We start from the raw sequence: 25,892 nt of genomic DNA on the forward strand, positions 1-25,892 counted from the left end.
AGTGGAGACCTGTAACCTAGGACATTTTAATCCAAAATGAAAGCAGCCCTGGACCCCAATCACTACATCCCCAGATAGGGAGCGTGAATGGAAAATATAATGGTAAATGCCATAATTAGCATTATTTTAATAAAACAAATTTAACAGCTTAATAAAGTCCCAACTCCATTACGGACTCCTGGAGCTGAAGCCTAAGAAGAGTGTCAGGAAGTCATCTAGATACAGGTCATAAAGCCGAGACTGCAGTCAGTTAACCTGCTGTGACATCACTGGACCCGCCCACCATGCAATAGATTTCTGCAGAGCAGGATTCCATATACGTCACTCTGAACAAACTAGTATATACAGTCCTTGCATATCATGCAGAATATGAGTCTTTGCAATATACAGCTTCTGTCCTGGCAAGCTCCCCCATGCCCCGGAGAGAAAATCTATATTCCGTGCTGTCAAAGTAACTCAGTAAACCCGGAAGTGACCCCCCCCACCCCCCTTCAACCTGGAAAAACTCCACAGCCCAATAAAAAGTTATAAACCGTTCCTTTCTTTATTAAACGAAGCTTGCAAGTGATAAATATTACAAAGGGTTTTGTTTTTGACTTTTTTGTTTCCTTTTTTTTTGTTTTTGTTTTTTTTTAAATCCTTTCTCAAAAAAAAAAAAAAAATAAGAATTTTAATTATGTTTTTCATATTTTTTTTTTGTCTGCAGAAGTCGGTCACTGTCGGGTGGTGGGGGGGTGGTTGGGGGTAATCTAGAAGGAGAAAACACGGCTTGCAGCCTCTGAAAACCAAATTGCAAAAACACAATGTGGTAACTTGTGGAAAAATAATACATTGGGGGATACCTCCACAGTGCAAAAGGCAGCATTTTCCCGTCACCCCTCCCCCCCCCCCCCCCACAGTGTGGTATAACAAGCCGGTGGGGATTTTTCACACGCAGCTGCGCGTCAGTGCGTCACTCCCGTCATACCCCATCAAGGACGATGAGACCTGAAGAACCGCGACGGCTGATGCGTAAAGACGCTGTAAAAATTCTTTATAATCCATTAAATGGACAAATTTATTTACGATAAAATAAAAAAATAATAATAATCAAACTGGCGATGGGAGATTTAATGGAGGCGCCGTTTTGCGCACGCTGCCTTTTGCATATTCATGCCGAGAACACAGACTACGATACACAGTGACATACGCCTCACACTAATAAGCTCTGGTTTGTTGTGTGTTCATCTGACCATTTTAGATTTTTTTACACATAATATACATTTTCTGTATTTTTTTTTTTTTTTATATTTAAACTTGTCCAGAAATAGCTTTTTATACACTGAGAAGGTAAAACGGTTGTTGCATCAACCAACAGTAACAACAATGTCTTTCTCGCTGTCATTTGTTTTTCTTATAAAGAACTGAAGATCTGAACAAGGGGTAGTAACAGAATGTCATTGCATAAAAGGGGGGTGCACGGGGGGTGTGTGGGGGCTCATAGCTGGACTCCGCCACCTGTCTCCTCTTGCAACTTGTAGGAGAAAGTGGATTCCCATCTCTGGACACCGGTCAGGAAAGAAAAAAAATGAAGTAACCTCTAAAATCTCAGCGGCCCATTAGAGTTAGCTGCACCCGAGGGTGACAGTTGTAGTTTCAGGAGAACTGTCACTTTACAAGAAGGAGAAACTGAACAGAAAACAGGGTGCAAGGAGGGGAGCTTAAAAGGCTGATTATTATTATCAACTAGTGCTCACAGGAGTCACACACAGACCCCACCTTGCTGTGCATCCTCCGCTGTGATCGGGCAGAGGTGTCCTATCCCCGAGGACCCCACCGGGCATGACGCAAGTGGTCACGTGTATCGTTTACACACCCCAGTGGCTAAAAGAGGACGAAGGATGCACAGCAATGTACCACTGACAGCAGCCCCCTTACCGCCCGCAGATCTACATACAGCTAACAAATCATCTGTTCTGCCGTCAGAGACAACACAAACGGCTTCATCCAGGATTTGCACTGATGCTCGCCATCTAGTGGGCTTTATAGATATTACAATGGCTTGCAGAGCAGCAGAGGGACCAGTATCAGTGAGGGGGTTGGTGCAGTGCATAAGTGGTCAGGGCGTAACCTATAGTGCTACACTAACCAAAAAGTACCCCCCCCAAGTACGACAAGACAATATTCCCATGATTGAGGCTCGTGGCCTTGTCCAGGTTGCGTAAAGCACAGTAATGCTGCTAAATTAACACTGATAATCTCACAGTGTGCCATTTTTGCCTTGTAGTATAACGGCACTGTGCAGAAATCGTCCAGCGGTGAAAGGTTTTAGAGGGTTAAGTGCTTTTAGGACAAACTCGGTCCGCCTTGTTAATACAACTGGGGCTTATTTTATACTGTGCGTTTCCCCGGAGCACAGTAAGCACGAGAGAAAGATGGCACGCTGGCATGGTTGAGGGCGGAGTCCTGGGACTTCATACTAGCAGGGAGGTTCCGTGGTACTCCTCAGCCACAACAGCTGCCAAACACTGTTGTAAGAAGGGCGAGTAAACATCATCTCCATGTGGGGGGGGGGAGCTGCGGTACATGTGGGTCCTCCTCCGGGAGAACCAGACAACTGCCGCCATCTGGAGTCACGACTCATGTTATAGTCCGCCGGGTGGCTGATGTGCTTCAGGATCCTGCTAGAGACAGTCCTAGCAGTCAGCGGATCGCCAGCGCCACGGACACGTAGTTAGTGCAAATACTGGTGGCAAGGGTTCAGCCTTCCTGCAACACGAATCCATACGGGTACCCTCTTGGACGTGGCGGCAGAAGCGGCTCTCCAGTAACAGGGTGACCACAGAAGGCTTGGAGGAAAAACGTTAGGGATCCTCTTCCGTTTAACGGAAAGTAATACTCTGCACTGCAGAGCGTCTGAAATGCGTTGAGTCACTATTGGCCATCCCTCTGATTCCCCCACCTCATATTCGCAGCCCGCTCCTGGGCACTGCAACGTCCGGTGGGAAAGCCACTGGCAAGGTACCATCACCCGATGGTGGCTGCCCAGGGGCATCTTCCTGCCAGTCTAACTCCGAGCCTTTTTTGGGATGGTCACAGATCACCAGCAGGTCCCAAGTCAGCCCCCCTGTCTCATAATGTTCATCGGGAGGAGAACTCAAATCATGTTATATTACGTATGTGGCACCAGCAAAAAAAAACAAATGTATAAAAAAAAAAAATTAATAAAACCAAAGCCAGTCCGAGGGTAGGGGAAAAGCACAAACACGGAACCTTTATAAGCTGCTCTTGGGAAGGGGGAGACTGGCAGATACCAGGTCCCCATTGTCAGTAACGTCTGCCAGTTTGTCTGCTAGGAGGAAGGGCTGGTAAACAGGGGCTATTTCTGCCCACTAATGGACTGCGATATGGAACGTGGAGGGATCATATCCAGGAGGTATTCCCGCTGCCGGTCCGCCAAGCTGGTGGCTTTGTGACCCCCCATCCCGGCGTTCAGGTAGGCTATGTTGACACCTAGGAACCAGAGACATCATTGAAAGGCGTGAAGCTGGAGATGGGAGCTCGGTCGGGGGATAAGACACCTAACGGATCTCGGACTTCCTTACCTGGCATGCCAAGCAAACTCCCGGTAACAGGCAGCTGCGGGGCCTGGGCAAAGTTGGACAACATTGAGCGCGCGGTGGGAATCCCTCTCTGCAGCGTATTCTGCGGCTGAGTGGCCTGTTAGGAAGACAGATGGAGGAGGTCAGCGGCCTCGCCTACTTCACGGCTTTGGCCATCGCGTCGAGCACCCTACCTGTCGCATGGAGTGATGTCTCATGATGCCGTCCTGCTTGCTGACCACGGAAGCGTTGCCTGGCGATAGTGACGCCTGGTGCTGTAACCGCTGCTCAATCTCCTGCAAGATGGAAGAACGTTATTGGCCCACGAAAGGGGCAGGAGAGGAGCGAGGCCATGACATGGAGAAGCTGGGACATAGGGAGGCCGTACACAAGGGAGGTGTGAGGCCAGGAGGAGGCTAAAGACACAGGGGAGGAATGAGGCCATGGCAGGAAATATATCTCTATATAGTGCGATACACCACATATTAGGAGTAAACATGTGATACATGACCCCCACAAACCCCCCCCCCTCCCCCCGTATGTCGGGCACCTCATCGCACCCACCTGCTCTTGCTGCAAGGCTTTAACAAATGCGTTTTTAAGTCGGTTTGTGTGTTCCGCCTTCAGCGCCTTCTTCTGATTGGACGTCATGCATTGTTCGCACAGGATCTTCCCGCTCTTCTCCTGCTTCCAGTGAGGGGTGAAGTCTGTGCGGCACTGAGCGCACGTGAAGGGGTCGATGTGCAGGAGCGAGGAGCAGCCCTTCCCTGGGGGAGAGAGAGGTGGGTGAGAAGACACAGGAGATCAGCCGCTCTGGCAGCAGGACTGGCGTGGCTCCGGGCACTTACCCTGGCTGTCTATTACGCTCTGCACCACTTCCTCCAGCCCCACCATGTAGATGAACTCGCTGTTGGCTGCACTGGGCAGAAAGTGGAGGAGCGGAGCGGGGGGCTTCGGAGGGGGGATTTCCAGCAGCGTCTTCTCCAGCTGTTTCCGAAGGGCGAGTTTAGCAGCCGCTTGTGAGCTGACGGGATCCGCCATGGAACTGGGGCTGGGCAGCGGGGAAGACACTCTGTTCACGGAACTAGCCTGCATATGAGAGCCCAGGTTCATATACATGGCTGAGGAGGAGGAACGCTGGCAGGGGACAGAGGAGCTGGACTGCTGCAGGGAAACACAGGCAAAGTCATTACAGGCTGAGGAGGAGGAGGAGCGCTGGCAGGGGACTGAGGAGCTGGACTGCTGCAGGGAAACACAGGCAAAGTCATTACAGGCTGAGGAGGAGGAGGAGCGCTGGCAGGGGACAGAGGAGCTGGACTGCTGCAGGGAAACACAGGCAAAGTCATTACAGGCTGAGGAGGAGGAGCGCTGGCAGGGGACTGAGGAGCTGGACTGCTGCAGGGAAACACAGGCAAAGTCATTACAGGCTGAGGAGGAGGAGCGCTGGCAGGGGACTGAGGAGCTGGACTGCTGCAGGGAAACACAGGCAAAGTCATTACAGGCTGAGGAGGTGGAGCGCTGGCAGGGGACTGAGGAGCTGGACTGCTGCAGGGAAACACAGGCAAAGTCATTACAGGCTGAGGAGGAGGAGGAGCGCTGGCAGGGGACTGAGGAGCTGGACTGCGGCAGGGAAACACAGGCAGAGTTATTACAGGCTGAGGAGGAGGAACGCTGGCAGGGGACTGAGGAGCTGGACTGCTGCAGGGAAACACAGGCAGAGTCATTACAGGCTGAGAAGGAGGAGCGCTGGCAGGGGACTGAGGAGCTGGACTGCTGCAGGGAAACACAGGCAAAGTCATTACAGGCTGAGGAGGAGGAGGAGCGCTGGCAGGGGACTGAGGAGCTGGACTGCGGCAGGGAAACACAGGCAAAGTCATTACAGGCTGAGGAGGAGGAACGCTGGCAGGGGACTGAGGAGCTGGACTGCTGCAGGGAAACACAGGCAACGTCATTACAGGCTGAGGAGGAGGAGGAGCGGTGGCAGGGGACTGAGGAGCTGGACTGCGGCAGGGAAACACAGGCAAAGTCATTACAGGCTGAGGAGGAGGAACGCTGGCAGGGGACTGAGGATCTGGACTGCTGCAGGGAAACACAGGCAAAGTCATTACAGGCTGAGGAGGAGGAGGAGCGCTGGCAGGGGACTGAGGAGCTGGACTGCTGCAGGGAAACAGAGGCAAACTCATTACAGGCTGAGGAGGAGGAGGAGCGCAGGCAGGGGACTGAGGAGCTGGACTGCTGCAGGGAAACACAGGCAAAGTCATTACAGGCTGAGGAGGAGCAGGAGCGCTGGCAGGGGACTGAGGATCTGGACTGCTGCAGGGAAACACAGGCAAAGTCATTACAGGCTGAGGAGGAGGAGGAGCGCAGGCAGGGGACTGAGGAGCTGGACTGCTGCAGGGAAACACAGGCAAAGTCATTACAGGCTGAGGAGGAGGAGGAGCGCTGGCAGGGGACCGAGGAGCTGGACTGCTGCAGGGAAACACAGGCAAAATCATTACAGGCTGAGGAGGAGGAGGAGCGCTGGCAGGGGACTGAGGAGCTGGACTGCTGCAGGGAAACACAGGCAAAGTCATTACAGGCTGAGGAGGAGGAGGAGCGCTGGCAGGGGACTGAGGAGCTGGACTGCTGCAGGGAAACACAGGCAAAATCATTACAGGCTGAGGAGGAGGAGGAGCACTGGCAGGGGACTGAGGAGCTGGACTGCTGCAGGGAAACACAGGCAAAGTCATTACAGGCTGAGGAGGAGGAGCGCTGGCAGGGGACTGAGGAGCTGGACTGCGGCAGGGAAACACAGGCAAAGTCATTACAGGCTGAGGAGGAGGAACGCTGGCAGGGGACTGAGGAGATGGACTGCTGCAGGGAAACACAGGCAAAGTCATTACAGGCTGAGGAGGAGGAGGAGCGCTGGCAGGGGACTGAGGAGCTGGACTACTGCAGGGAAACACAGGCAAAGTCATTACAGGCTGAGGAGGAGGAGGAGCGCTGGCAGGGGACTGAGGAGCTGGACTGCTGCAGGGAAACACAGGCAAAGTCATTACAGGCTGAGGAGGAGGAGCGCAGGCAGGGGACTGAGGAGCTGGACTGCTGCAGGGAAACACAGGCAAAGTCATTACAGGCTGAGGAGGAGGAGCGCAGGCAGGGGACTGAGGAGCTGGACTGCTGCAGGGAAACAGGCAAAGTCATTACAGGCTGAGGAGGAGGAGCGCTGGCAGGGAACTGAGGAGCTGGACTGCTGCAGGGAAACACAGGCAAAGTCATTACAGGCTGAGGAGGAGGAGCGCTGGCAGGGGAATGAGGAGCTGGACTGCTGCAGGGAAACACAGGCAAAGTCATTACAGGCTGAGAAGGAGGAGGAGCGCTGGCAGGGGACTGAGGAGCTGGACTGCTGCAGGGAAACACAGGCAAAGTCATTACAGGCTGAGGAGGAGGAGGAGCGCTGGCAGGGGACTGAGGAGCTGGACTGCTGCAGGGAAACACAGGCAAAGTCATTACAGGCTGAGGAGGAGGAGGAGCACTGGCAGGGGACTGAGGAGCTGGACTGCTGCAGGGAAACACAGGCAAAGTCATTACAGGCTGAGGAGGAGGAGGAGCGCTGGCAGGGGACTGAGGAGCTGGACTGCTGCAGGGAAACACAGGCAAAGTCATTACAGGCTGAGGAGGAGGAGGAGCGCTGGCAGGGGACTGAGGAGCTGGACTGCTGCAGGGAAACACAGGCAAAGTCATTACAGGCTGAGGAGAAGGAGGAGCGCTGGCAGGGGACTGAGGAGCTGGACTGCTGCAGGGAAACAGAGGCAAAGTCATTACAGGCTGAGGAGGAGGAGGAGCGCTGGTAGGGGACTGAGGAGCTGGACTGCTGTAGGGAAACACAGGCAAAGTCATTACAGGCTGAGGAGGAGGAGGAGCGCTGGCAGGGGACTGAGGAGCTGGACTACTGCAGGGAAACACAGGCAATCATTACAGGATGAGGAGGAGGAGCGCTGGCAGGGGACTGAGGAGCTGGACTGCTGCAGGGAAACACAGGCAAAGTCATTACAGGCTGAGGAGGAGGAGCGCTGGCAGGGGACTGAGGAGCTGGACTGCTGCAGGGAAACACAGGCAAAGTCATTACAGGCTGAGGAGGAGGAGGAGCGCTGGCAGGGGACTGAGGAGCTGGACTGCTGCAGGGAAACACAGGCAACGTCATTACAGGCTGAGGAGGAGGAGGAGCGGTGGCAGGGGACTGAGGAGCTGGACTGCGGCAGGGAAACACAGGCAAAGTCATTACAGGCTGAGGAGGAGGAACGCTGGCAGGGGACTGAGGATCTGGACTGCTGCAGGGAAACACAGGCAAAGTCATTACAGGCTGAGGAGGAGGAGGAGCGCTGGCAGGGGACTGAGGAGCTGGACTGCTGCAGGGAAACAGAGGCAAACTCATTACAGGCTGAGGAGGAGGAGGAGCGCAGGCAGGGGACTGAGGAGCTGGACTGCTGCAGGGAAACACAGGCAAAGTCATTACAGGCTGAGGAGGAGCAGGAGCGCTGGCAGGGGACTGAGGATCTGGACTGCTGCAGGGAAACACAGGCAAAGTCATTACAGGCTGAGGAGGAGGAGGAGCGCAGGCAGGGGACTGAGGAGCTGGACTGCTGCAGGGAAACACAGGCAAAGTCATTACAGGCTGAGGAGGAGGAGGAGCGCTGGCAGGGGACCGAGGAGCTGGACTGCTGCAGGGAAACACAGGCAAAATCATTACAGGCTGAGGAGGAGGAGGAGCGCTGGCAGGGGACTGAGGAGCTGGACTGCTGCAGGGAAACACAGGCAAAGTCATTACAGGCTGAGGAGGAGGAGGAGCGCTGGCAGGGGACTGAGGAGCTGGACTGCTGCAGGGAAACACAGGCAAAATCATTACAGGCTGAGGAGGAGGAGGAGCACTGGCAGGGGACTGAGGAGCTGGACTGCTGCAGGGAAACACAGGCAAAGTCATTACAGGCTGAGGAGGAGGAGCGCTGGCAGGGGACTGAGGAGCTGGACTGCGGCAGGGAAACACAGGCAAAGTCATTACAGGCTGAGGAGGAGGAACGCTGGCAGGGGACTGAGGAGATGGACTGCTGCAGGGAAACACAGGCAAAGTCATTACAGGCTGAGGAGGAGGAGGAGCGCTGGCAGGGGACTGAGGAGCTGGACTACTGCAGGGAAACACAGGCAAAGTCATTACAGGCTGAGGAGGAGGAGGAGCGCTGGCAGGGGACTGAGGAGCTGGACTGCTGCAGGGAAACACAGGCAAAGTCATTACAGGCTGAGGAGGAGGAGCGCAGGCAGGGGACTGAGGAGCTGGACTGCTGCAGGGAAACACAGGCAAAGTCATTACAGGCTGAGGAGGAGGAGCGCAGGCAGGGGACTGAGGAGCTGGACTGCTGCAGGGAAACAGGCAAAGTCATTACAGGCTGAGGAGGAGGAGCGCTGGCAGGGAACTGAGGAGCTGGACTGCTGCAGGGAAACACAGGCAAAGTCATTACAGGCTGAGGAGGAGGAGCGCTGGCAGGGGAATGAGGAGCTGGACTGCTGCAGGGAAACACAGGCAAAGTCATTACAGGCTGAGAAGGAGGAGGAGCGCTGGCAGGGGACTGAGGAGCTGGACTGCTGCAGGGAAACACAGGCAAAGTCATTACAGGCTGAGGAGGAGGAGGAGCGCTGGCAGGGGACTGAGGAGCTGGACTGCTGCAGGGAAACACAGGCAAAGTCATTACAGGCTGAGGAGGAGGAGGAGCACTGGCAGGGGACTGAGGAGCTGGACTGCTGCAGGGAAACACAGGCAAAGTCATTACAGGCTGAGGAGGAGGAGGAGCGCTGGCAGGGGACTGAGGAGCTGGACTGCTGCAGGGAAACACAGGCAAAGTCATTACAGGCTGAGGAGGAGGAGGAGCGCTGGCAGGGGACTGAGGAGCTGGACTGCTGCAGGGAAACACAGGCAAAGTCATTACAGGCTGAGGAGAAGGAGGAGCGCTGGCAGGGGACTGAGGAGCTGGACTGCTGCAGGGAAACAGAGGCAAAGTCATTACAGGCTGAGGAGGAGGAGGAGCGCTGGTAGGGGACTGAGGAGCTGGACTGCTGTAGGGAAACACAGGCAAAGTCATTACAGGCTGAGGAGGAGGAGGAGCGCTGGCAGGGGACTGAGGAGCTGGACTACTGCAGGGAAACACAGGCAATCATTACAGGATGAGGAGGAGGAGCGCTGGCAGGGGACTGAGGAGCTGGACTGCTGCAGGGAAACACAGGCAAAGTCATTACAGGCTGAGGAGGAGGAGCGCTGGCAGGGGACTGAGGAGCTGGACTGCTGCAGGGAAACACAGGCAAAGTCATTACAGGCTGAGGAGGAGGAGGAGCGCTGGCAGGGGACTGAGGAGCTGGACTGCTGCAGGGAAACACAGGCAAAGTCATTACAGGCTGAGGAGGTGGAGCACTGGCAGGGGACTGAGGAGCTGGACTGCTGCAGGGAAACACAGGCAAAGTCATTACAGGCTGAGGAGGAGGAGGACTGGCAGGGGACTGAGGAGCTGGACTGCTGCAGGGAAACACAGGCAAAGTCATTACAGGCTGAGGAGAAGGAGGAGCGCTGGCAGGGGACTGAGGAGCTGGACTGCTGCAGGGAAACAGAGGCAAAGTCATTACAGGCTGAGGAGGAGGAGGAGCGCTGGTAGGGGACTGAGGAGCTGGACTGCTGCAGGGAAACACAGGCAAAGTCATTACAGGCTGAGGAGGAGGAGGAGGAGCGCAGGCAGGGGACTGAGGAGCTGGACTGCTGCAGGGAAACACAGGCAAAGTCATTACAGGCTGAGGAGGAGGAGCGCTGGCAGGGGACTGAGGAGCTGGACTACTGCAGGGAAACACAGGCAAAGTCATTACAGGCTGAGGAGGAGGAGCGCTGGGAGGGGACTGAGGAGCTGGACTGCTGCAAGGAAACACAGGCAAAGTCATTACAGGCTGAGGAGGTGGAGCACTGGCAGGGGACTGAGGAGCTGGACTGCTGCAGGGAAACACAGGCAAAGTCATTACAGGCTGAGGAGGAGGAGCACTGGCAGGGGACTGAGGAGCTGGACTGCTGCAGGGAAACACAGGCAGAGTAATTACAGGCTGAGGAGGAGGAGGAGCGCAGGCAGGGGACTGAGGAGCTGGACTGCTGCAGGGAAACACAGGCAGAGTCATTACAGGCTGAGGAGGAGGAGGAGCGCAGGCAGGGGACTGAGGAGCTGGACTGCTGCAGGGAAACACAGGCAGAGTCATTACAGGCTGAGGAGAAGGAGGAGCGCAGGCAGGGGACTGAGGAGCTGGACTGCTGCAGGGAAACACAGGCAAAGTCATTACAGGCTGAGGAGAAGGAGCGCAGGCAGGGGACTGAGGAGCTGGACTGCTGCAGGGAAACACAGGCAAAGTCATTACAGGCTGAGGAGGAGGAGCACTGGCAGGGGACTGAGGAGCTGGACTGCTGCAGGGAAACACAGGCAAAGTCATTACAGGCTGAGGAGGAGGAGCACTGGCAGGGGACTGAGGAGCTGGACTGCTGCAGGGAAACACAGGCAAAGTCATTACAGGCTGAGGAGGAGGAGGAGCGCAGGCAGGGGACTGAGGAGCTGGACTGCTGCAGGGAAACACAGGCAAAGTCATTACAGGCTGAGGAGAAGGAGCGCAGGCAGGGGACTGAGGAGCTGGACTGCTGCAGGGAAACACAGGCAAAGTCATTACAGGCTGAGGAGGAGGAGAAGCGCTGGCAGGGGACTGAGGAGCTGGACTGCTGCAGGGAAACACAGGCAAAGTCATTACAGGCTGAGGAGGAGGAGGAGCGCTGGCAGGGGACTGAGGAGCTGGACTGCTGCAGGGAAACACAGGCAAAGTCATTACAGGCTGAGGAGGAGGAGGAGCGGTGGCAGGGGACTGAGGAGCTGGACTGCTGCAGGGAAACAGAGGCAAAGTCATTACAGGCTGAGGAGAAGGAGGAAGGCTGGTAGGGGACTGAGGAGCTGGACTGCTGCAGGGAATCACAGGCAAAGTCATTACAGGCTGAGGAGGAGGAGGAGCGCTGGCAGGGGACTGAGGAGCTGGACTGCTGCAGGGAAACAGAGGCAAAGTCATTACAGGCTGAGGAGGAGGAGGAGCGCAGGCAGGGGACTGAGGAGCTGGACTGCTGCAGGGAAACACAGGCAGTCATGACAGGCTGAGGAGGAGGAGCGCTGGCAGGGGACTGAGGAGCTGGACTGCTGCAGGGAAACACAGGCAAAGTCATTACAGGCTGAGGAGGAGGAGGAGCGCTGGCAGGGGACTGAGGAGCTGGACTGCTGCAGGGAAACACAGGCAAAGTCATTACAGGCTGAGGAGGAGGAGCGCAGGCAGGGGACTGAGGAGCTGGACTGCTGCAGGGAAACACAGGCAAAGTCATTACAGGCTGAGGAGGAGGAGCGCTGGCAGGGGACTGAGGAGCTGGACTACTGCAGGGAAACACAGGCAAAGTCATTACAGGCTGAGGAGGAGGAGCGCTGGGAGGGGACTGAGGAGCTGGACTGCTGCAGGGAAACACAGGCAAAGTCATTACAGGCTGAGGAGGTGGAGCACTGGCAGGGGACTGAGGAGCTGGACTGCTGCAGGGAAACACAGGCAAAGTCATTACAGGCTGAGGAGGAGGATCACTGGCAGGGGACTGAGGAGCTGGACTGCTGCAGGGAAACACAGGCAGAGTCATTACAGGCTGAGGAGGTGGAGCACTGGCAGGGGACTGAGGAGCTGGACTGCTGCAGGGAAACACAGGCAAAGTCATTACAGGCTGAGGAGGAGGAGCACTGGCAGGGGACTGAGGAGCTGGACTGCTGCAGGGAAACAGAGGCAAAGTCATTACAGGCTGAGGAGGAGGAGGAGGAGCGCTGGCAGGGGACTGAGGAGCTGGACTGCTGCAGGGAAACACAGGCAAAGTCATTACAGGCTGAGGAGGAGGAGGAGCGCTGGCAGGGGACTGAGGAGCTGGACTGCTGCAGGGAAACACAGGCAAAGTCATTACAGGCTGAGGAGAAGGAGGAGCGCTGGCAGGGGACTGAGGAGCTGGACTGCTGCAGGGAAACAGAGGCAAAGTCATTACAGGCTGAGGAGGAGGAGGAGCGCTGGTAGGGGACTGAGGAGCTGGACTGCTGTAGGGAAACACAGGCAAAGTCATTACAGGCTGAGGAGGAGGAGGAGCGCTGGCAGGGGACTGAGGAGCTGGACTACTGCAGGGAAACACAGGCAATCATTACAGGATGAGGAGGAGGAGCGCTGGCAGGGGACTGAGGAGCTGGACTGCTGCAGGGAAACACAGGCAAAGTCATTACAGGCTGAGGAGGAGGAGCGCTGGCAGGGGACTGAGGAGCTGGACTGCTGCAGGGAAACACAGGCAAAGTCATTACAGGCTGAGGAGGAGGAGGAGCGCTGGCAGGGGACTGAGGAGCTGGACTGCTGCAGGGAAACACAGGCAAAGTCATTACAGGCTGAGGAGGAGGAGGAGCGCTGGCAGGGGACTGAGGAGCTGGACTGCTGCAGGGAAACACAGGCAAAGTCATTACAGGCTGAGGAGGAGGAGGACTGGCAGGGGACTGAGGAGCTGGACTGCTGCAGGGAAACACAGGCAAAGTCATTACAGGCTGAGGAGAAGGAGGAGCGCTGGCAGGGGACTGAGGAGCTGGACTGCTGCAGGGAAACAGAGGCAAAGTCATTACAGGCTGAGGAGGAGGAGGAGCGCTGGTAGGGGACTGAGGAGCTGGACTGCTGCAGGGAAACACAGGCAAAGTCATTACAGGCTGAGGAGGAGGAGGAGGAGCGCAGGCAGGGGACTGAGGAGCTGGACTGCTGCAGGGAAACACAGGCAAAGTCATTACAGGCTGAGGAGGAGGAGCGCTGGCAGGGGACTGAGGAGCTGGACTACTGCAGGGAAACACAGGCAAAGTCATTACAGGCTGAGGAGGAGGAGCGCTGGGAGGGGACTGAGGAGCTGGACTGCTGCAAGGAAACACAGGCAAAGTCATTACAGGCTGAGGAGGTGGAGCACTGGCAGGGGACTGAGGAGCTGGACTGCTGCAGGGAAACACAGGCAAAGTCATTACAGGCTGAGGAGGAGGAGCACTGGCAGGGGACTGAGGAGCTGGACTGCTGCAGGGAAACACAGGCAGAGTCATTACAGGCTGAGGAGGAGGAGGAGCGCAGGCAGGGGACTGAGGAGCTGGACTGCTGCAGGGAAACACAGGCAAAGTCATTACAGGCTGAGGAGAAGGAGAGCAGGCAGAGGACTGAGGAGCTGGACTGCTGCAGGGAAACACAGGCAAAGTCATTACAGGCTGAGGAGGAGGAGAAGCACTGGCAGGGGACTGAGGAGCTGGACTGCTGCAGGGAAACACAGGCAAAGTCATTACAGGCTGAGGAGGAGGAGGAGGAGGAGCGCTGGCAGGGGACTGAGGAGCTGGACTGCTGCAGGGAAACACAGGCAAAGTCATTACAGGCTGAGGAGGAGGAGGAGCGGTGGCAGGGGACTGAGGAGCTGGACTGCTGCAGGGAAACAGAGGCAAAGTCATTACAGGCTGAGGAGAAGGAGGAAGGCTGGTAGGGGACTGAGGAGCTGGACTGCTGCAGGGAATCACAGGCAAAGTCATTACAGGCTGAGGAGGAGGAGGAGCGCTGGCAGGGGACTGAGGAGCTGGACTGCTGCAGGGAAACACAGGCAAAGTCATTACAGGCTGAGGAGAAGGAGGAGCGCTGGCAGGGGACTGAGGAGCTGGACTGCTGCAGGGAAACACAGGCAAAGTCATTACAGGCTGAGGAGGAGGAGAAGCACTGGCAGGGGACTGAGGAGCTGGACTGCTGCAGGGAAACACAGGCAAAGTCATTACAGGCTGAGGAGGAGGAGGAGCGCTGGCAGGGGACTGAGGAGCTGGACTGCTGCAGGGAAACACAGGCAAAGTCATTACAGGCTGAGGAGGAGGAGGAGCGGTGGCAGGGGACTGAGGAGCTGGACTGCTGCAGGGAAACAGAGGCAAAGTCATTACAGGCTGAGGAGAAGGAGGAAGGCTGGTAGGGGACTGAGGAGCTGGACTGCTGCAGGGAATCACAGGCAAAGTCATTACAGGCTGAGGAGGAGGAGGAGCGCTGGCAGGGGACTGAGGAGCTGGACTGCTGCAGGGAAACACAGGCAAAGTCATTACAGGCTGAGGAGGAGGAGGAGCGCAGGCAGGGGACTGAGGAGCTGGACTGCTGCAGGGAAACACAGGCAGTCATGACAGGCTGAGGAGGAGGAGCGCTGGCAGGGGACTGAGGAGCTGGACTGCTGCAGGGAAACACAGGCAAAGTCATTACAGGCTGAGGAGGAGGAGGAGCGCTGGCAGGGGACTGAGGAGCTGGACTGCTGCAGGGAAACACAGGCAAAGTCATTACAGGCTGAGGAGGAGGAGCACTGGCAGGGGACTGAGGAGCTGGACTGCTGCAGGGAAACACAGGCAGAGTCATTACAGGCTGAGGAGGAGGAGGAGCGCAGGCAGGGGACTGAGGAGCTGGACTGCTGCAGGGAAACACAGGCAGAGTCATTACAGGCTGAGGAGGAGGAGGAGCGCAGGCAGGGGACTGAGGAGCTGGACTGCTGCAGGGAAACACAGGCAGAGTCATTACAGGCTGAGGAGGAGGAGGAGCGCAGGCAGGGGACTGAGGAGCTGGACTGCTGCAGGGAAACACAGGCAAAGTCATTACAGGCTGAGGAGGAGGAGGAGCGCAGGCAGGGGACTGAGGAGCTGGACTGCTGCAGGGAAACACAGGCAAAGTCATTACAGGCTGAGGAGAAGGAGCGCAGGCAGGGGACTGAGGAGCTGGACTGCTGCAGGGAAACACAGGCAAAGTCATTACAGGCTGAGGAGGAGGAGAAGCGCTGGCAGGGGACTGAGGAGCTGGACTGCTGCAGGGAAACACAGGCAAAGTCATTACAGGCTGAGGAGGAGGAGGAGCGCTGGCAGGGGACTGAGGAGCTGGACTGCTGCAGGGAAACACAGGCAAAGTCATTACAGGCTGAGGAGGAGGAGGAGCGGTGGCAGGGGACTGAGGAGCTGGACTGCTGCAGGGAAACAGAGGCAAAGTCATTACAGGCTGAGGAGAAGGAGGAAGGCTGGTAGGGGACTGAGGAGCTGGACTGCTGCAGGGAATCACAGGCAAAGTCATTACAGGCTGAGGAGGAGGAGGAGCGCTGGCAGGGGACTGAGGAGCTGGACTGCTGCAGGGAAACAGAGGCAAAGTCATTACAGGCTGAGGAGGAGGAGGAGCGCAGGCAGGGGACTGAGGAGCTGGACTGCTGCAGGGAAACACAGGCAGTCATGACAGGCTGAGGAGGAGGAGCGCTGGCAGGGGACTGAGGAGCTGGACTGCTGCAGGGAAACACAGGCAAAGTCATTACAGGCTGAGGAGGAGGAGCACTGGCAGGGGACTGAGGAGCTGGACTGCTGCAGGGAAACACAGGCAGAGTCATTACAGGCTGAGGAGGAGGAGGAGCGCAGGCAGGGGACTGAGGAGCTGGACTGCTGCAGGGAAACACAGGCAAAGTCATTACAGGCTGAGGAGAAGGAGAGCAGGCAGAGGACTGAGGAGCTGGACTGCTGCAGGGAAACACAGGCAAAGTCATTACAGGCTGAGGAGGAGGAGAAGCACTGGCAGGGGACTGAGGAGCTGGACTGCTGCAGGGAAACACAGGCAAAGTCATTACAGGCTGAGGAGGTGGAGCACTGGCAGGGGACTGAGGAGCTGGACTGCTGCAGGGAAACACAGGCAAAGTCATTACAGGCTGAGGAGGAGGAGCACTGGCAGGGGACTGAGGAGCTGGACTGCTGCAGGGAAACACAGGCAGAGTCATTACAGGCTGAGGAGGAGGAGGAGCGCAGGCAGGGGACTGAGGAGCTGGACTGCTGCAGGGAAACACAGGCAAAGTCATTACAGGCTGAGGAGAAGGAGAGCAGGCAGAGGACTGAGGAGCTGGACTGCTGCAGGGAAACACAGGCAAAGTCATTACAGGCTGAGGAGGAGGAGAAGCACTGGCAGGGGACTGAGGAGCTGGACTGCTGCAGGGAAACACAGGCAAAGTCATTACAGGCTGAGGAGGAGGAGGAGGAGGAGCGCTGGCAGGGGACTGAGGAGCTGGACTGCTGCAGGGAAACACAGGCAAAGTCATTACAGGCTGAGGAGGAGGAGGAGCGGTGGCAGGGGACTGAGGAGCTGGACTGCTGCAGGGAAACAGAGGCAAAGTCATTACAGGCTGAGGAGAAGGAGGAAGGCTGGTAGGGGACTGAGGAGCTGGACTGCTGCAGGGAATCACAGGCAAAGTCATTACAGGCTGAGGAGGAGGAGGAGCGCTGGCAGGGGACTGAGGAGCTGGACTGCTGCAGGGAAACACAGGCAAAGTCATTACAGGCTGAGGAGAAGGAGGAGCGCTGGCAGGGGACTGAGGAGCTGGACTGCTGCAGGGAAACACAGGCAAAGTCATTACAGGCTGAGGAGGAGGAGAAGCACTGGCAGGGGACTGAGGAGCTGGACTGCTGCAGGGAAACACAGGCAAAGTCATTACAGGCTGAGGAGGAGGAGGAGCGCTGGCAGGGGACTGAGGAGCTGGACTGCTGCAGGGAAACACAGGCAAAGACATTACAGGCTGAGGAGGAGGAGGAGCGGTGGCAGGGGACTGAGGAGCTGGACTGCTGCAGGGAAACAGAGGCAAAGTCATTACAGGCTGAGGAGAAGGAGGAAGGCTGGTAGGGGACTGAGGAGCTGGACTGCTGCAGGGAATCACAGGCAAAGTCATTACAGGCTGAGGAGAAGGAGGAGCGCTGGCAGGGGACTGAGGAGCTGGACTGCTGCAGGGAAACACAGGCAAAGTCATTACAGGCTGAGGAGGAGGAGGAGCGCAGGCAGGGGACTGAGGAGCTGGACTGCTGCAGGGAAACACAGGCAGTCATGACAGGCTGAGGAGGAGGAGCGCTGGCAGGGGACTGAGGAGCTGGACTGCTGCAGGGAAACACAGGCAAAGTCATTACAGGCTGAGGAGGAGGAGGAGCGCTGGCAGGGGACTGAGGAGCTGGACTGCTGCAGGGAAACACAGGCAAAGTCATTACAGGCTGAGGAGGAGGAGCACTGGCAGGGGACTGAGGAGCTGGACTGCTGCAGGGAAACACAGGCAGAGTCATTACAGGCTGAGGAGGAGGAGGAGCGCAGGCAGGGGACTGAGGAGCTGGACTGCTGCAGGGAAACACAGGCAGAGTCATTACAGGCTGAGGAGGAGGAGGAGCGCAGGCAGGGGACTGAGGAGCTGGACTGCTGCAGGGAAACACAGGCAGAGTCATTACAGGCTGAGGAGGAGGAGGAGCGCAGGCAGGGGACTGAGGAGCTGGACTGCTGCAGGGAAACACAGGCAAAGTCATTACAGGCTGAGGAGGAGGAGGAGCGCAGGCAGGGGACTGAGGAGCTGGACTGCTGCAGGGAAACACAGGCAAAGTCATTACAGGCTGAGGAGAAGGAGCGCAGGCAGGGGACTGAGGAGCTGGACTGCTGCAGGGAAACACAGGCAAAGTCATTACAGGCTGAGGAGGAGGAGAAGCGCTGGCAGGGGACTGAGGAGCTGGACTGCTGCAGGGAAACACAGGCAAAGTCATTACAGGCTGAGGAGGAGGAGGAGCGCTGGCAGGGGACTGAGGAGCTGGACTGCTGCAGGGAAACACAGGCAAAGTCATTACAGGCTGAGGAGGAGGAGGAGCGGTGGCAGGGGACTGAGGAGCTGGACTGCTGCAGGGAAACAGAGGCAAAGTCATTACAGGCTGAGGAGAAGGAGGAAGGCTGGTAGGGGACTGAGGAGCTGGACTGCTGCAGGGAATCACAGGCAAAGTCATTACAGGCTGAGGAGGAGGAGGAGCGCTGGCAGGGGACTGAGGAGCTGGACTGCTGCAGGGAAACAGAGGCAAAGTCATTACAGGCTGAGGAGGAGGAGGAGCGCAGGCAGGGGACTGAGGAGCTGGACTGCTGCAGGGAAACACAGGCAGTCATGACAGGCTGAGGAGGAGGAGCGCTGGCAGGGGACTGAGGAGCTGGACTGCTGCAGGGAAACACAGGCAAAGTCATTACAGGCTGAGGAGGAGGAGGAGCGCTGGCAGGGGACTGAGGAGCTGGACTGCTGCAGGGAAACACAGGCAAAGTCATTACAGGCTGAGGAGGAGGAGGAGGAGCGCAGGCAGGGGACTGAGGAGCTGGACTGCTGCAGGGAAACACAGGCAAAGTCATTACAGGCTGAGGAGGAGGAGCGCTGGCAGGGGACTGAGGAGCTGGACTACTGCAGGGAAACACAGGCAAAGTCATTACAGGCTGAGGAGGAGGAGCGCTGGGAGGGGACTGAGGAGCTGGACTGCTGCAGGGAAACACAGGCAAAGTCATTACAGGCTGAGGAGGTGGAGCACTGGCAGGGGACTGAGGAGCTGGACTGCTGCAGGGAAACACAGGCAAAGTCATTACAGGCTGAGGAGGAGGATCACTGGCAGGGGACTGAGGAGCTGGACTGCTGCAGGGAAACACAGGCAGAGTCATTACAGGCTGAGGAGGTGGAGCACTGGCAGGGGACTGAGGAGCTGGACTGCTGCAGGGAAACACAGGCAAAGTCATTACAGGCTGAGGAGGAGGAGCACTGGCAGGGGACTGAGGAGCTGGACTGCTGCAGGGAAACAGAGGCAAAGTCATTACAGGCTGAGGAGGAGGAGCGCTGGCAGGGGACTGAGGAGCTGGACTGCTGCAGGGAAACACAAGCAAAGTCATTACAGGCTGAGGAGGAGGAGGAGCGCTGGCAGGGGACTGAGGAGCTGGACTGCTGCAGGGAAACACAGGCAAAGTCATTACAGGCTGAGGAGAAGGAGGAGCGCTGGCAGGGGACTGAGGAGCTGGACTGCTGCAGGGAAACAGAGGCAAAGTCATTACAGGCTGAGGAGGAGGAGGAGCGCTGGTAGGGGACTGAGGAGCTGGACTGCTGTAGGGAAACACAGGCAAAGTCATTACAGGCTGAGGAGGAGGAGGAGCGCTGGCAGGGGACTGAGGAGCTGGACTACTGCAGGGAAACACAGGCAATCATTACAGGATGAGGAGGAGGAGCGCTGGCAGGGGACTGAGGAGCTGGACTGCTGCAGGGAAACACAGGCAAAGTCATTACAGGCTGAGGAGGAGGAGCGCTGGCAGGGGACTGAGGAGCTGGACTGCTGCAGGGAAACACAGGCAAAGTCATTACAGGCTGAGGAGGAGGAGGAGCGCTGGCAGGGGACTGAGGAGCTGGACTGCGGCAGGGAAACACAGGCAAAGTCATTACAGGCTGAGGAGGAGGAGGAGGAGCGCTGGCAGGGGACTGAGGAGCTGGACTGCTGCAGGGAAACACAGGCAAAGTCATTACAGGCTGAGGAGGAGGAGGAGCGCTGGCAGGGGACTGAGGAGCTGGACTGCTGCAGGGAAACACAGGCAAAGTCATTACAGGCTGAGGAGGAGGAGGACTGGCAGGGGACTGAGGAGCTGGACTGCTGCAGGGAAACACAGGCAAAGTCATTACAGGCTGAGGAGAAGGAGGAGCGCTGGCAGGGGACTGAGGAGCTGGACTGCTGCAGGGAAACAGAGGCAAAGTCATTACAGGCTGAGGAGGAGGAGGAGCGCTGGTAGGGGACTGAGGAGCTGGACTGCTGCAGGGAAACACAGGCAAAGTCATTACAGGCTGAGGAGGAGGAGGAGGAGCGCAGGCAGGGGACTGAGGAGCTGGACTGCTGCAGGGAAACACAGGCAAAGTCATTACAGGCTGAGGAGGAGGAGCGCTGGCAGGGGACTGAGGAGCTGGACTACTGCAGGGAAACACAGGCAAAGTCATTACAGGCTGAGGAGGAGGAGCGCTGGGAGGGGACTGAGGAGCTGGACTGCTGCAAGGAAACACAGGCAAAGTCATTACAGGCTGAGGAGGTGGAGCACTGGCAGGGGACTGAGGAGCTGGACTGCTGCAGGGAAACACAGGCAAAGTCATTACAGGCTGAGGAGGAGGAGCACTGGCAGGGGACTGAGGAGCTGGACTGCTGCAGGGAAACACAGGCAGAGTCATTACAGGCTGAGGAGGTGGAGCACTGGCAGGGGACTGAGGAGCTGGACTGCTGCAGGGAAACACAGGCAAAGTCATTACAGGCTGAGGAGGAGGAGCACTGGCAGGGGACTGAGGAGCTGGACTGCTGCAGGGAAACACAGGCAGAGTCATTACAGGCTGAGGAGGAGGAGGAGCGCAGGCAGGGGACTGAGGAGCTGGACTGCTGCAGGGAAACACAGGCAAAGTCATTACAGGCTGAGGAGAAGGAGCGCAGGCAGGGGACTGAGGAGCTGGACTGCTGCAGGGAAACACAGGCAAAGTCATTACAGGCTGAGGAGGAGGAGAAGCACTGGCAGGGGACTGAGGAGCTGGACTGCTGCAGGGAAACACAGGCAAAGTCATTACAGGCTGAGGAGGAGGAGGAGCGCTGGCAGGGGACTGAGGAGCTGGACTGCTGCAGGGAAACACAGGCAAAGTCATTACAGGCTGAGGAGGAGGAGGAGCGGTGGCAGGGGACTGAGGAGCTGGACTGCTGCAGGGAAACAGAGGCAAAGTCATTACAGGCTGAGGAGAAGGAGGAAGGCTGGTAGGGGACTGAGGAGCTGGACTGCTGCAGGGAATCACAGGCAAAGTCATTACAGGCTGAGGAGGAGGAGGAGCGCTGGCAGGGGACTGAGGAGCTGGACTGCTGCAGGGAAACACAGGCAAAGTCATTACAGGCTGAGGAGAAGGAGGAGCGCTGGCAGGGGACTGAGGAGCTGGACTGCTGCAGGGAAACAGAGGCAAAGTCATGACAGGCTGAGGAGGAGGAGCACTGGCAGGGGACTGAGGAGCTGGACTGCTGCAGGGAAACACAGGCAGAGTCATTACAGGCTGAGGAGGTGGAGCACTGGCAGGGGACTGAGGAGCTGGACTGCTGCAGGGAAACACAGGCAAAGTCATTACAGGCTGAGGAGGAGGAGGAGCGCTGGTAGGGGACTGAGGAGCTGGACTGCTGTAGGGAAACACAGGCAAAGTCATTACAGGCTGAGGAGGAGGAGGAGCGCTGGCAGGGGACTGAGGAGCTGGACTGCTGCAGGGAAACACAGGCAAAGTCATTACAGGATGAGGAGGAGGAGCACTGGCAGGGGACTGAGGAGCTGGACTGCTGCAGGGAAACACAGGCAGAGTCATTACAGGCTGAGGAGGTGGAGCACTGGCAGGGGACTGAGGAGCTGGACTGCTGCAGGGAAACACAGGCAAAGTCATTACAGGCTGAGGAGGAGGAGGAGCGCTGGTAGGGGACTGAGGAGCTGGACTGCTGTAGGGAAACACAGGCAAAGTCATTACAGGCTGAGGAGGAGGAGGAGCGCTGGCAGGGGACTGAGGAGCTGGACTACTGCAGGGAAACACAGGCAATCATTACAGGATGAGGAGGAGGAGCGCTGGCAGGGGACTGAGGAGCTGGACTGCTGCAGGGAAACACAGGCAAAGTCATTACAGGCTGAGGAGGAGGAGCGCTGGCAGGGGACTGAGGAGCTGGACTGCTGCAGGGAAACACAGGCAAAGTCATTACAGGCTGAGGAGGAGGAGGAGCGCTGGCAGGGGACTGAGGAGCTGGACTGCTGCAGGGAAACACAGGCAAAGTCATTACAGGCTGAGGAGGAGGAGGAGCGCTGGCAGGGGACTGAGGAGCTGGACTGCTGCAGGGAAACACAGGCAAAGTCATTACAGGCTGAGGAGGAGGAGGACTGGCAGGGGACTGAGGAGCTGGACTGCTGCAGGGAAACACAGGCAAAGTCATTACAGGCTGAGGAGAAGGAGGAGCGCTGGCAGGGGACTGAGGAGCTGGACTGCTGCAGGGAAACAGAGGCAAAGTCATTACAGGCTGAGGAGGAGGAGGAGCGCTGGTAGGGGACTGAGGAGCTGGACTGCTGCAAGGAAACACAGGCAAAGTCATTACAGGCTGAGGAGGTGGAGCACTGGCATGGGACTGAGGAGCTGGACTGCTGCAGGGAAACACAGGCAAAGTCATTACAGGCTGAGGAGGAGGAGCACTGGCAGGGGACTGAGGAGCTGGACTGCTGCAGGGAAACACAGGCAGAGTCATTACAGGCTGAGGAGGTGGAGCACTGGCAGGGGACTGAGGAGCTGGACTGCTGCAGGGAAACACAGGCAGAGTCATTACAGGCTGAGGAGGAGGAGCACTGGCAGGGGACTGAGGAGCTGGACTGCTGCAGGGAAACACAGGCAGAGTCATTACAGGCTGAGGAGGAGGAGGAGCGCAGGCAGGGGACTGAGGAGCTGGACTACTGCAGGGAAACACAGGCAAAGTCATTACAGGCTGAGGAGGAGGAGCGCTGGGAGGGGACTGAGGAGCTGGACTGCTGCAGGGAAACACAGGCAAAGTCATTACAGGCTGAGGAGGTGGAGCACTGGCAGGGGACTGAGGAGCTGGACTGCTGCAGGGAAACACAGGCAAAGTCATTACAGGCTGAGGAGGAGGAGCACTGGCAGGGGACTGAGGAGCTGGACTGCTGCAGGGAAACACAGGCAGAGTCATTACAGGCTGAGGAGGTGGAGCACTGGCAGGGGACTGAGGAGCTGGACTGCTGCAGGGAAACACAGGCAAAGTCATTACAGGCTGAGGAGGAGGAGCACTGGCAGGGGACTGAGGAGCTGGACTGCTGCAGGGAAACACAGGCAAAGTCATTACAGGCTGAGGAGGAGGAGCGCTGGCAGGGGACTGAGGAGCTGTACTGCTGCAGGGAAACACAGGCAAAGTCATTACAGGCTGAGGAGGAGGAGCACTGGCAGGGGACTGAGGAGCTGGACTGCTGCAGGGAAACACAGGCAGAGTCATTACAGGCTGAGGAGGAGGAGGAGCGCAGGCAGGGGACTGAGGAGCTGGACTGCTGCAGGGAAACACAGGCAAAGTCATTACAGGCTGAGGAGGAGGAGCGCTGGCAGGGGACTGAGGAGCTGGACTACTGCAGGGAAACACAGGCAAAGTCATTACAGGCTGAGGAGGAGGAGCGCTGGGAGGGGACTGAGGAGCTGGACTGCTGCAGGGAAACACAGGCAAAGTCATTACAGGCTGAGGAGGTGGAGCACTGGCAGGGGACTGAGGAGCTGGACTGCTGCAGGGAAACACAGGCAGAGTCATTACAGGCTGAGGAGGTGGAGCACTGGCAGGGGACTGAGGAGCTGGACTGCTGCAGGGAAACACAGGCAAAGTCATTACAGGCTGAGGAGGAGGAGCGCTGGCAGGGGACTGAGGAGCTGGACTGCTGCAGGGAAACACAGGCAAAGTCATTACAGGCTGAGGAGGAGGAGCACTGGCAGGGGACTGAGGAGCTGGACTGCTGCAGGGAAACACAGGCAGAGTCATTACAGGCTGAGGAGGAGGAGGAGCGCAGGCAGGGGACTGAGGAGCTGGACTGCTGCAGGGAAACACAGGCAAAGTCATTACAGGCTGAGGAGGAGGAGCGCAGGCAGGGGACTGAGGAGCTGGACTGCTGCAGGGAAACACAGGCAAAGTCATTACAGGCTGAGGAGGAGGAACGCTGGCAGGGGACTGAGGAGCTGGACTGCTGCAGGGAAACACAGGCAGTCATGACAGGCTGAGGAGGAGGAGGAGCGCTGGCAGGGGACTGAGGAGCTGGACTGCTGCAGGGAAACACAGGCAAAGTCATTACAGGCTGAGGAGAAGGAGGAGCGCTGGCAGGGGACTGAGGAGCTGGACTGCTGCAGGGAAACACAGGCAAAGTCATTACAGGCTGAGGAGGAGGAGCGCAGGCAGGGGACTGAGGAGCTGGACTGCTGCAGGGAAACACAGGCAAAGTCATTACAGGCTGAGGAGGAGGAGCGCTGGCAGGGGACTGAGGAGCTGGACTGCTGCAGGGAAACACAGGCAAAGTCATTACAGGCTGAGGAGGAGGAGGAGCGCTGGCAGGGGACTGAGGAGCTGGACTGCTGCAGGGAAACACAGGCAAAGTCATTACAGGCTGAGGAGGAGGAGGAGCGCTGGCAGGGGACTGCGGAGCTGGACTGCTGCAGGGAAACACAGGCAAAGTCATTACAGGCTGAGGAGGAGGAGGAGCGCTGGCAGGGGACTGAGGAGCTGGACTGCTGCAGGGAAACAGAGGCAAAGTCATTACAGGCTGAGGAGGAGGAGGAGGAGCGCTGGCAGGGGACTGAGGAGCTGGACTGCTGCAGGGAAACACAGGCAAAGTCATTACAGGCTGAGGAGGAGGAGGAGCGCAGGCAGGGGACTGAGGAGCTGGACTACTGCAGGGAAACACAGGCAAAGTCATTACAGGCTGAGGAGGAGGAGCGCTGGGAGGGGACTGAGGAGCTGGACTGCTGCAGGGAAACACAGGCAAAGTCATTACAGGCTGAGGAGGTGGAGCACTGGCAGGGGACTGAGGAGCTGGACTGCTGCAGGGAAACACAGGCAAAGTCATTACAGGCTGAGGAGGAGGAGCACTGGCAGGGGACTGAGGAGCTGGACTGCTGCAGGGAAACACAGGCAGAGTCATTACAGGCTGAGGAGGTGGAGCACTGGCAGGGGACTGAGGAGCTGGACTGCTGCAGGGAAACACAGGCAAAGTCATTACAGGCTGAGGAGGAGGAGCACTGGCAGGGGACTGAGGAGCTGGACTGCTGCAGGGAAACACAGGCAAAGTCATTACAGGCTGAGGAGGAGGAGCGCTGGCAGGGGACTGAGGAGCTGTACTGCTGCAGGGAAACACAGGCAAAGTCATTACAGGCTGAGGAGGAGGAGCACTGGCAGGGGACTGAGGAGCTGGACTGCTGCAGGGAAACACAGGCAGAGTCATTACAGGCTGAGGAGGAGGAGGAGCGCAGGCAGGGGACTGAGGAGCTGGACTGCTGCAGGGAAACACAGGCAAAGTCATTACAGGCTGAGGAGGAGGAGCGCTGGCAGGGGACTGAGGAGCTGGACTACTGCAGGGAAACACAGGCAAAGTCATTACAGGCTGAGGAGGAGGAGCGCTGGGAGGGGACTGAGGAGCTGGACTGCTGCAGGGAAACACAGGCAAAGTCATTACAGGCTGAGGAGGTGGAGCACTGGCAGGGGACTGAGGAGCTGGACTGCTGCAGGGAAACACAGGCAGAGTCATTACAGGCTGAGGAGGTGGAGCACTGGCAGGGGACTGAGGAGCTGGACTGCTGCAGGGAAACACAGGCAAAGTCATTACAGGCTGAGGAGGAGGAGC

The 25,892-nt window shown here is 57.7% G+C and overlaps 1 protein-coding gene across 5 annotated transcripts in view; it reads right to left on the reverse strand.

Annotated features, from left to right (window-relative positions):
- Nucleotides 1-520: 520 nt before the first annotated feature.
- GATAD2B (GATA zinc finger domain containing 2B) overlaps nt 521-25,892 on the reverse strand; it is a 148,343-nt gene continuing 122,971 nt past the window's right edge. For 3 of the 5 annotated variants that reach the window (XM_088458517.1, XM_088458514.1, XM_088458518.1), the window contains exons 7-11: nt 4,430-4,745; nt 4,146-4,348; nt 3,776-3,877; nt 3,585-3,699; nt 521-3,492 (exon numbers count right to left, since the gene is read on the reverse strand). In XM_088458517.1, coding sequence (XP_088314643.1) covers nt 3,359-3,492; nt 3,585-3,699; nt 3,776-3,877; nt 4,146-4,348; nt 4,430-4,745 — 870 coding nt within the window. In that variant the 3' untranslated portion in view covers nt 521-3,358. The remainder of the gene's footprint in view (nt 3,493-3,584; nt 3,700-3,775; nt 3,878-4,145; nt 4,349-4,429; nt 4,746-25,892) is intronic. The other 2 variants (XM_088458519.1, XM_088458515.1) reach the window with 2 other exon arrangements.

This window comes from Taudactylus pleione, unplaced genomic scaffold, assembly GCF_031769625.1.
Source record: "Taudactylus pleione unplaced genomic scaffold, aTauple2 ptg000841l, whole genome shotgun sequence".
NCBI classification, from domain to species: Eukaryota; Metazoa; Chordata; class Amphibia; order Anura; family Myobatrachidae; genus Taudactylus; species Taudactylus pleione.